General features: G+C 44.9%; 1 protein-coding gene across 2 annotated transcripts in view; it reads right to left on the reverse strand.

The window, feature by feature from the left end:
• Positions 1-12,075, reverse strand: part of CCDC93 (coiled-coil domain containing 93) — a 100,843-nt gene that overhangs the window by 79,461 nt on the left and 9,307 nt on the right. For both annotated transcript variants that reach the window (XM_001927273.5, XM_021075794.1), the window contains exons 4-6: positions 7,634-7,745; positions 5,088-5,186; positions 4,255-4,311 (exon numbers count right to left, since the gene is read on the reverse strand). In XM_001927273.5, the coding sequence (XP_001927308.2) occupies positions 4,255-4,311; positions 5,088-5,186; positions 7,634-7,745 (268 nt within the window). The remainder of the gene's footprint in view (positions 1-4,254; positions 4,312-5,087; positions 5,187-7,633; positions 7,746-12,075) is intronic.

Genomic DNA, 12,075 nt, shown 5'->3' on the forward strand with positions numbered 1-12,075 from the left:
GTAAAATATGCACACAACAAAACAGAACATACAGTAAGTATCATGCCCTTTTTTGGTGATATCTAATTCTTTATACTAATATCCACAACTCTGTATTTCCCACTTGGAATATCAGTGGTTATCCCTGGCTGGTGGTATTAGATGATTTAGTCTTTGTACTTTTTCTCCATTTCCTAATTTGTTATTATTATTACTATTACTTGTATAGTACTAGTACAAAAGAAAAAATAACTTTTTTTTTAAAAAAAATATATGCATCAAAGAAATAGATGAGCTCCATAACCTAGGATGAATGGAAAACACTGGAACAGCCCTACAAAGATGGTAAAGATAAGAATAAACTAAAAATTTTTGAAAAATATTAACACTTTTAATATTTTTAAAAAAGAGGTTACATCTAAGCAAAAGCAAGTGGAGTCTGTTTGTTGAGGCACAATGATAACATGTTAATAGATGGAAAAAGAGAGGACATAGCAATCTCCCCTGGCATCCTTCTCCAGCTGGACAAACATCTTTGAATGGGCAAAGTCAGAGCAGATGCCCTCATAAAGGCCGAGCGCCCAACTGTTCCACATGCATCTGAGTCTCTGCGACCCTTATGAATAATATCTCAGGGTCCTGAAGTCAGTCAGGAACGTTACCACAAAGTTAGTGTCAGGCACATGCAGGAAATCAGAGACCAGATGAAGACTGAGAAAACTGGAGAAGCATTTGCTGTGTATGAGAAATCAGACGTAAAAATCAAAATCTGGCTGCTGCCACCCAGCTCTACAACTGTGCAGGAAATTTAGTAACCTTCCTGAATTTCATTTTCCTGATTTATAAAATGGAAAAATAACAGAGTTCTGGCGGCCTAGCAGTTAAGGATCTGGCGCTGTCACTGCTGTGGTGAGGGTTTGATCCTTAGCCTGGGAACTTCTAAATGCCACAGGCACAGCCAAAAAACTATATATATATATAAATTCTTGAGTGTTGAATGTGGATGAGGAGTAAATGAAACAATGCTTGTAAAATGCCAATGAGGTGCCAAGATATAGAAGGCACTCAATTGGTACATGGCAGTGACATGCATGTTTTATAAAAGGCTGGGTCTAGAAACCTGGCACCATATATGAGACGGAATTTAATCTTTAATCTATACTTCAGAATTTAAATTTGGGATTCTAGATTTGTCAATGAGGGGCAGGTAAGAGACACGGATGAGGCATCTGAAGGGCAGAACTGGGGAGAGGCTGGAAGGAGAAGAAAAACCCCTTCAGAATCTGAGACTTGCTAAGAACCATGTTCTGGTCCTCAAGGAAAGGCTTCATCCCCTTTACCAGGGGAAGGATTCTCCTTGGACAGAGTGACAACGAACAAAACCCAGCAAGCTTTTCATGTTCTACACTGCCTCACAAGAAGACAGGACCCGCACTCAGCCCTGGGGCCACTCCCAAGCCTCTGGGACTCTCACTTCAAGGTGGCAAGGAAGCAGGAGCAGAGTGGTGAGGGATGGATGTTAATGGCAATGGGAGCTCAGCTAAGAAGCCTAAGAAGACGGCATCTAGAAGTAAGGAGAGCATTTTCAGTAGACGGGAAAGAAGAAAACCAACCAACCAACTGCAAAGGCCAGCTCTGGGTTTTCTCTGGGGATTCTTTATCACTCCTGCTACAAATGTATTGACAGTCAACCGAGGAGTAAGTTCACACATAAAAAAGGAAATAAACTAAGCAATCTGAGCTATTATTACGGAGACTTTATAATTTTTTCCCATTTTCCTTTATCTTGCTTTATTTTCTAACTAGCAGCATTTGCATTTTATTTTGAGCCTCAGAGCACAGTAGTTACAAGTTACAAGTGTTTGCATCCTGGCTCCATCATCACCAGTGTGACCTTGGGCAACCTACATAACCTATCTGTGCCTTAGCTTCCTCATCTGTCAAAAAAAAAAACAAACCATCTACTATTACTTCATAGGTTCTGGTGAGGATCACATAAGCTATACGTAAATGCTTAGAATAATGTTTGGGCGCTAGGTATTTGTCATGATCATTACCTCTTTAAATCCCATTAAGAGTATAAGTCCCATTGCCAAGCAGGAGATGATTTAAAAAAACAAACAAACAAACAAAAAAAACCCTCCACTACAAGCTAGAAGAAATAATGTGTCTCTGAGGCCTAAGATGTCTCTTAGGTACAGAAACATCAGGCCCAGATTCATTGATAAGGTGATTACCAGCGACGCTGGCCTTTTATTCTTGGCCATAGAGCCAAAAAATGTAATGTTTCTTACTCGCTACCCAGGGCTCCCTCTGAGTGAGATTACACATGAAGATATTCTTTTTCTTTCTTTCTTTCTTTTTTTTTTTTTTTTTTTTTTTTTGTCTTCTTAGGGCCGCACTCACAGCATATGGAGGTTCCCAGCCTAGGGATCAATTCAGAGCTGTAGCCACTGGCCTATGCCACAGCCACAGCAATGCCAGATCCAAGCTGCATCTGCAACCTATACCACACACAGCTCATAGCAATGCCAGATCTTTAACCCACTGAGCAAGGCCAGGGATTGAACCTGTACCCTCAGGGATGCCAGTCAGATTTGTCTCCACTAAGCCACAATGGGAACTCCCACATGAAGATATTCAATTAAGCATTAAATATTTTTTACTTTATTCTTTTTGAATAGGTCATACACAGATTTTGTATCAAATTCAAACAGCACAGGGTTTATAGGGAAAAGAGAATTTCCCTTTCGCTCCTGCCCCTGGCCCCCCAGCTCCTTCATCAGAGGTTATGCTGTCATCTAATTCTCAGATCTTTCCAGAAAGGAAGCATCACTTAAAAACAAGGGACAGCAACAGCACAGCCAACCAACTGTAATGGTTATTATTTGCCATGAAAATGCAATTAGGGGGAATCTTTAACAGCATACCAGCTCTATATTGGTAAGTGCAAAAAAGCTACAAAATTATACTCACAGTGTAATTCAAATTCAGTATAAAAATGCATATTAGAAACACATAAGAAATATGTCCAAGCACCAAAAGTGGCTGCCTCTGCGCTGTTAAATTAAGGTTGGTTTTCTTCCTCTGATCTACCAACCTTTTTAGAAAAAACTTTTAAGGATGTTCTAAACTGAACATCTATTTCACAATCAGGAAAAAAAATTACTCTGCTATTCTATCATGTCTTATTGTTCTTATTATTTAATGATGCCACCAAATCTGAAAACCAATCTGTCTGGCTTCAGAGTGTAACTATCTTAAAGGTTTTCCATTCCTCTCATTTCCAAAGTGGAATTGTGGAAAACATACAAATTACAACCATAAAGTGACAAAGACTTCTTTTTTGTTTTAAATGCTCACTTCATATCTTTCATCATCAAATTATTGTTATTCATTTCAGAGTAGTCACCTGGGTAGACCACGACCATACATTTATTCCTTTTTTTTTTTTTTTGACTGCAGCATGAAGCGGCTTGATGTGGGATCTCAGTTCCCAGATCAGGGGTTGAAGCCAGGTCTCAGTGGTGAAAGCACCAAGTCCTAACCACTGGACCATGAGGGAATTCCCACATTTATTCTTAAAGTAAAAAAAAAAAAAAAAAAAAAAAAAAGCCCTAAAAAACTCTATACATTATTTTCTAAAGAAAGAGAACTTCCACCCATCAGCTCAAGTAGCAAGGCTGAGGGATGGGGAGAGGGTGGAGCTGACAGGGTTCTGCTGGGCTCCAGCCCAGAATAATTTGAAAAGGCCCAAAGATCTCCTCTGGCCCTGGCACTGGAGAGGTGGGGACATGAGTGCAGACCCTATGGTTACACACGACCCTGTGTGGTTAAGACAGGTTGTGCGTGGTGACAAAGGCCGTCCCAGAGTTTTCCACACAAAGCTCAGAGGCTGCTCTGCCTCTTCAAAGCCATCACGAACGGGGTGATGACCTCCATGCATTTTCTCCAGGCCACCACCTGCTCTCTGGAGCTGTGTGACACCCACCCCTTCCACTGGCACATATGAGCAAGGGCTTTGGTTCTGGAAAATTGGAACCAAGGAAAACACAGGGCAGTAGTTGTGGCACATTCTACCCCAAATGGTGGCATCAGGAACTGGGCACATGTGGCGGGCAGGGCCTTCACACTCCTGTCTGAGGTCAGCTCCTGGGCAGTCCCTGCAGATTGAAACACTGGGGGCGGGGTTTTCTGTGATTTAAGGCAAAGGGCTATTTGACGGCTGTGACCCTATGTTCTTCCCTTACAGAAGAACTCGGGCAGGGAACTCACTGAGAGGTCAATGACTGTCTTGATGGCCTTTTCTTTTCTTTTGCTGAAGTCATCATCCTGCAAGACAAAATGGAGCGATTAAACAAATCCTGCGTGAAGACTGAAACTCTTCTGGATGCTAAGTGATCTGTTTTATAAACTGACTTCTCATTGCAAAGCTGCCTGAAAAAGTGTTGATTTCCTAACAAGCTGAAATATACTCTGCATGGGAAAAAGCCAGGGCCTCTGTAGATGCCTTCAAAACAGATCCCTACAGGCAGTAAGAAAATAGGGGCCACAGCATGTTATGATGAAGACAAGCATTCTCACTTCAAATCCTTATGAGCACTGAAACCTCCAGCAAATCACCAAGCTTCAGTTTCTTCATCTGTAAAATGGGAACAATACTGCGTACCTCAGGGAGCAGTCATGAGGACCAAAAATGAGGAGGCATGTGATGTGCTTGGACTAGAATGTGGTAAGTATTTGATAATTATCAGTTATTGTTGTTGCCGTGATTACTATTAAATGTTATTACAGGCATGTCCTAAGCAGGTGTTCTCTCGAAAAGCTTTACATGACCACACACAAATATACTCATGTTCTTGTAATTCAATAAAAATTCGGATCAAGTACCAAAACTGAGGGAAAAAAGACAAAATCGTAGGGTTTGCCACTCAGTGCCCACTTAAGGAGGCAGTTTAACAAGCCAGGAGGTGCCTTTCAGTGCTGAGCAGGTGGGCAGAGGCACCACGTGGAAGGGGGTACGGGGGAGCTGAGCTCACTCTGGTCCCCGGGAGCCTCAAACTGTGCCTCACGTTCTCAGCAGGACAAGAAAAGGGCAGAACACTGACCTCGGGGAGGCTGTAGGTCTTCTGGAACTGGGATACAGAGTAGGCGCGGATGTAGTCGCCCATCTCTTCTTTCGTTTCTATGGCTCGCTTCACCAGCCACTAGGAAGAAAGGTAGGAAATGTGAGCTGACGGGGATAAAACACCACAGGGTGAAGCCCAACTGAGAGGTGCCCAAGTTGAGGACCTAGACAACAGAAGATGAAGTGACCAGGCGATGAGCAACTAGCCATACACACTGCCCTACAGGAAAAGCAGCTGCTGGGCATCTGGATGCTGAGGCCCAGAGGCCTTAGAGCCTCACTTGAGATGCCCAGGCCTCAGGTTCCTGCTCTCTGTGAAGTGGAGGTGACAGTATCAGCTCCTTTCACCTCATGTAGTGACTGTGGGAGCAAATGAAACACAAGTACTAGCGAGCTCCCTAAACACCTGGGGTCCAACACAAACCCAGCTGCTCCCCAAGCCTCCCAGCGTCCACTGGTAGATCCTTCTGGAACTCTCTCCTTCTGGTGCCACTGGTGCCACAGATCAGAGACAGAGAAGAGAACCAGTGAGAACATCTAGTATGACCCTCATCTGACAGGTGAAAAAAATCCCCAATATTCAGACTTTTTTTAGGGGGGCACACCTGTGGCATGTGGAAGTTCCCAGGGCAGGGAGTGAACCTGCACCACAGCAGCAACCTGAGCCACTGCAGTGACAACACTGGATCCCTAACCCATGTAACATGAGCTGAGGCGCTCACATCCAGACAGGAAGTCTGCTGGCATTCCACTCGCAGCACAAAATGCCCAAACCAACTGTAGAAAAGCACTTCCTTTTCACCCCCTTCTCATTTCTGGACTGGACTTTTGGTCCTCAAAGTTCTAGTAGAGGATAGAGTAAGGTCTAGTCACCAGAAATCCAGGCTTTGGGGAAAAGGCAACAACTTCGAAGTAGGATGCTGTTGGAGCTTTTGGGAAGAATCTACCAGGGGTTCCCTACCTCCTGTGTCGCAGAAAGGACAGGGTACCATCCCCTTAACAAACATACAGACCAAATCCTGGTTAAAGGCTTAGCCTCAAATTTACATATTTCAGTTACAAACTTCAACATATGTGATTTACAATCTAGCGCAGGGGAGCATTCTTAGGAATAGCAACGGCAACAGAAACAACTATGTAACACTCAGAACGCATTTACTGAAATGTGCCAGTATTTCAGCCAAGCGCTTACACATAATAACTTACTCAACATGCATTCTAGCAGGCAGGTGCTATGATTATTTCTACTTCACAGGTAAGAAGTTAAGTCACTTTCCCACCATCACACAGTAAGAAAGTGGCAGAGCCAAGGCTGGAACACAGAAAGTCTCTGGAGTTCAGGCTCTTAGCTCCTACACTACATCATCTTAACAGAATCAGGAAACTTCTCTAGCAAGGCCTGTGTGGCTTTCCTCTGCGTGGCATACTGTGGGGGAGGCGAAAGCACAGGGCTTAAAGACAAGGAGTTGAGACCCATATCTGCCTCTCCACCCTCCACTCTCTGTCCTTAAGCAAATCGACTATCCTCTCTTTCCTCAGATGTGAGGCTGGAATTACAACAGATGCTTCAAGGAACTCTATTGGGATCCAAGGCAAAGTAGTACTGTTCACAAAATAGGCAACAAAAGTGAGTCCCCCTGCTCCTTCTCTTTTTAGGGTGCCTGGAGGAGAGGCCAAGACCCAAGAAGCTCACGGAATCCAGGAAGCTGTACAGCATGAGCAGCTTAATCATGAGGTCTTGGGGAAAAGCCGGGTGGAGATAAATCTATTAGAAGTTTAGCCTGCAAATACAGACTGAATGCCCACTAAGTGCCAGACACTCCATGAGGTGCCAGAGACACAGCAGTGAACAGGAGAGCCAGAGTACATGTCCTCAAAAAGCTTATAGTCTGACGGGAGACACACATAAGCAAGCAGATGCCTGAATGTAACTGTCACAAAGGTCAGAAAGGAAGATTCCAGTGAAGGTAGGGAATTGGGCGTAAGAGAGGATGGAGCAAAGGGACCTACGGTAGATCTGGGGCTCCAGGGAAGCTTCTCCGAGGAGGCTTTTTGGGACTGAGGTCTGAAGGATGAACATGAATTAAGCAGCTGAGAAGTGGGGAGCTTTCCAGCCTGAAGGAAAAGCCTGTGACAGGCGCACAGCATGTATGAGGAAACTTGACACAAAGTCAGAAGGGCTAGAATAGGAAGAGCAAAGTAAAGCAAGGAATAAAAGGAAGACAGATACACAGGTTGAAGGGGACCAGAGTATGGAGGGTGATGGGGGTCTATCTTTACAGGAAGAGCAATGAAGAGTGACTAATGGGAGCATTTAGAGATCAGAACAGGTGACAGGGTGAAGCTAGGGTGGATTGAGGCCACCTTTTGAGGACGCCAGGGAGTGTCAAAATGTTCTGCTGCTACCAAATCCATGCCGCACCCATCAGACAAGGGATCCAGGCTACACGGCCTGAGAGCCAGACCTGTTGCAGCAATTCTGACGTGCAGAGCTCAGAGCACAGGAAACCATGAAGATGCGCTCACCTGGACAACAGGAAAGATGTGAATGAAATCCATCCCTTGGATCTGGTGGGGCTCCAGCTGGTGTGGACATTTCATTCTTGGCAGGACGGAGACAATTTTTTCTGACAGAGCTCTGTTTGGGGGAAAAAAACAAGCCAAGGGTGAGAACATTCTAAGTGTCCCTTGAGACATCTCTCGAGTGTGAGCAGTGTCCCCAAGGAACCTGGGGCTTTTCAGTACCATACTGTGACCAGTTTCTCCTGGCTGACTATAAAGTGAAGGCAATCTGCACAATTTACATTTATTTATGTATTTGTTTATGTCTTTTTAGGGCCACACTTGTGGCATGTGTAAGTTCCCAGGCTGGGGGTCGAATCAGAACTGTAGCTGCTGGCTTATACCACAGCCACAGCAACTTGGGTTCCGAGCCATGTCTGTGACTACACAGCTCACAGCAACAGTGGATCCTTAACCCAGTGAGCAAGGCCAGAGATCGAACTGCATCCTCATGGATACTAGCTGGGTTTGTTATTGATGAGCCACAAGAGGAACTCCCATTAGCACAATTTAGATGTGAGTGAGAGAGAGAGAGAGAGAGAGAGAGTGTGTGTGCGTGTGTGTGTGTGTGTGAGGCCAGAAGACTGCCTTTATTCTAAGAGTGCATTCTTCTTAGTTTTTATATTAAAATATTTAGTTTCTTTATGAAGTTGTGATGTTTGTGGTGTAAGTTATTATTTTTAAACATCCTTATATGGTAAAATAAAAAGTTATTAATGCTGCATATTCTTTTATGTTTTACTTTGCTGCCCTACTTTTTCCAAAGTCTGGAAACCACTAGCTTAAACATTAAGAAACCGTTTTAAACGTCATTCAGACAACAAATATTTATCAGACCTTGGGACAGGTGTCCAGAATATTAAGACAAAACATAAGGCTTCACACTTAAAAAGAACACTGAAGTTCTCTACACTGGTACAATTTATTTTTGAAATGAAAAGCAGCCATGGAATTCCCACTGTGGCTCAGTGGGTTAGGAACCCTGGCATAGGGTCCGTGAAGGTGTGGGTTCAATCTCTGGCCTTGCTCAGTGGGTTAAGGATCTGGCGTTGCCACAAGCTACAGAGTAGGTAACAGATGTGGCTTGGATCCTGTGTTGCTGTGGCTGCGATGTAGGCCAGCAGCTGCAGCTCTGATTCGACCCCTAGCCTGGGAACTTCCATATGCTCCAGGTGTGCCTAAAAAGATGAAAGACAGAAAGAAAAAGAAAAGAAGGAAGGAAAAAAGAAAATTAGCCTTTAATTTTGTAAAATGCTAAAATTAATCTTAGATTTTGGGGAACCACGCACCTTCACTCTCTTTTCAGACAGGAGGAGTTTCCTCCCCTGAAGTGGCTAGAAGAAGAGAGGAGAAGCCAGGCTCCGAGGCCCAGAGCATTCCCCTGCCTCAGTCAGGAGGTGAGCACCACCCCCGCAGGATGCCCAGCTGAGCCCTGGCCAGGGCAGGGCTGTTTTATGGCAGGAGAGACAGAGGCACTTGTGTACAAGGCCATTTGACCACAGAATTAAATCTTTTCTTATTAGCTGCTATTTCATCTCCAACTGTCTGGTTCCTATTTCTTACATCTGAATTGGATTAGATTCAAGAGGAGAGAAGAAAGGTTATTTGGTGGGCTCCTAACCCCCAAAGTCATGGTACATAGCCTGGGAACCTTGAGAAACAGTTACAAACCATGGCCTTGTGGAGCGATGTGGAGAAATGGGGGCTTCTGGCTTAGCCCACATGGAGAGTTTAGATTATATCCCCATCTAGGACACTTAAAAAAAGAATCTTAGCCAGTTACAGCAGCTACTGTGACCTCATACAAATGTCAGATGAAGGCCTTGGTGAACAAGGTCACTAGATTCTGACTAGTTGCTTCAAATGCAGGAGTCTGGGGTCTACAAAAAGTATTTCTTGCTCAAAGAAATCTTGTGCACTTCTGTCCTCCATGATCCTTCCCAGGAGACACACACCCTTAAACTCAGGCCCCGGTGAGAGCAATCACCTTACCTACACTGCCCTTTGCAGGTCTCATGCCTTCAGTCTTGGTCAGAACTAAGTAATCTAAGTACAGAAGCCAACAGCTCCCACGAATCGATCCCCTGGAGAACACACACCACAAAACCATGTTTCTACCTAAACAGAGTCTTTACGGGGTGGGACCAGGATAAAACTGCTGAGGGGAAACAGTCAGACGCCCAGCTCCATGCATCGGAATAGCAATGTTAAGTCCAACACGTCAGGGGAAGAGTGTGGAGGGGGAGACTAGGCCCTAACGCAGACATTCACTGGAGGAAGGACTGTCTGCCTCCCAGGGGAGACGCAGGGGGAGGACATTTTCATGAAAACAGAAGAGGGGGCTGATCCCTTCAACCTTGTCACCTGTCTCCCAGCAGCTTGTGTGGGCCCTTTTCTGATGGCCTGTACTCAGGACACATGTGTCTTCTCTGCCATGAAATACGTAGCCTGCCCCAGGGGGAAGCCTGTGGCTGTCCAGCTCCTCCTGGGGCCTGGATGGGCCACTTCGGTAGGAAGGCTGAACAGACCCATTTGGCAACATATCTAAGGTTCTCTCTCTGATAAGCATTACTTTTTAATTTGATTTCCATAAGACTCACACGTCTGGTTCCCTAATTTCTTTCAAACTTGTTAGGTGAAGAGATGGGTGCTTAGTTGGCCCTGTCCCCCAGACTCCGAGCTTAGCAAATGAAGATGGTCACCAAGGCTGGCTCTGAGCCCTTGCTCAGGGCAGGTCTTAACTACATTCATGCAGGGCCACCCGGCCTCCCTCACATTTCGGTTTGACAGAAGGAAGGAGAGCTCCCTCTAGTGGCCACAGATCTATGGGTCTCTGTGTCTCTGAAGGGTTACTGGTTGCCTACAACCATTCAGCAGCTTAAAAATCAGAGGCTGGAAACACTAGTACACTGTTGGTGGGATTGTAAATTGGTGCAACCACTGTGGAAAGCAGTACGGAGATTCCTCAGAAAACTAAAAATAGAACTACCATTTCATCCAGCAATTCCACTCCTGGGCATCTACCCAGAGAAAACCATGACTCGCAAACACCTATGTACTCCGATGTTCATTGTAGCACTATTTACAATAGCCAAGACATGGAAACAACCTAAATGTCCATCGACAGAGGACTGGATCCAGAAGATGTGGTACATATACACAATGGAATATTACTCAGCCATTAAAAAAGAACGAAATACCAGCATTTTTTGCAACATGGATGGACCTAGAAACTATCATGCTAAGTGAAGTCAGCTGTACAATGAGACACCAACATCCAATGCTTTCACTGACATGTGAATCTGAAAAAAGGACAGACTGAACTTCTTTGCAGAACAGATGCTGACTCACAGACATTGAAAAACTTATGGTCTCCGGAGGAGAAAGTTTGGGGGTGGGGGGATGTGCCTGGGCTGTGGAATGGAAATCCTGTGAAGTCAGATTGTTATGATCATTATACAACTACAGATGTGATAAATTCATTTGAGTAATAAAAAATAAAAAAAAAAAATCAGAGGCTGGGATGGCCAACACCATCCAGCCAACACTCTATAACTTCAGACCAGGCTCTCCCTGGCCACACCTCAGAGACGGCCCACCCTCCCAGTTCACAGAGGCTCAGAGGGAAGGCTGCCAAGGGTCATTTCAGGGTTTACAACCCTCTTAAACCCACCTCCCAGAAACTGCTGCCAAGTCTGCAGGTGTCAGCAGCATGTGGAAGGCACTAATTCTGTAGAGGGGTCGAGGGGGGGAGACAGGGGTTGGGGGAGAGACAGGGGTCGGCGGGGTTGGGGGTTTGGAGGAAGGAAGAAATCAATCAGAGGAGGATTCTTAAAACAGAGAACACATTATGCTCTGCTCAAAACCCTCATGAGGATTTCCCACCTCATGCAGAGTGAGGCCGAAGGCCCTGCTCTGACCTACAGGACACTACCTGATCTGCCCCAAGAGCTCTCTGCATTGACATCCTACTGCTCCCCCACCCCACCTCACTCCACTCCAGGCCAGTTTCTGCTTGGGGCCTTCACATTGGCAGTTCCCTTTGCCTGTAACCCTCTTCCCTCAAGTCTTAGCTCCAACATCACTTTCTCAGTGAGGCCTACACTGACCTAAATTACAACCTCCTCCTACCCTACATCCCCTGGTACCCTTTCTTAGTTTTAATTTTTTTCATAGTACCTATTATTCCTATATATAATTTAATTATTTATTAATTTAGGTTTTGGTCTGTCTCCCCTAACAGACTATAAGCTCCATGAGGGCAGGACATTTCATTAATGTATCCTGAACAATAGTAGAGATTCAATAAATATTTGCTGAGTCAAAGAACAAATGAAAAGAGATAGCTTTTTTTTTTTTTAACCATACCCAGGTGAGGGATTGAATCTGAACCACAGCTGCAACCT

This window comes from Sus scrofa, chromosome 15 (genome assembly GCF_000003025.6).
Source record: "Sus scrofa isolate TJ Tabasco breed Duroc chromosome 15, Sscrofa11.1, whole genome shotgun sequence".
NCBI lineage: Eukaryota > Metazoa > Chordata > Mammalia > Artiodactyla > Suidae > Sus > Sus scrofa.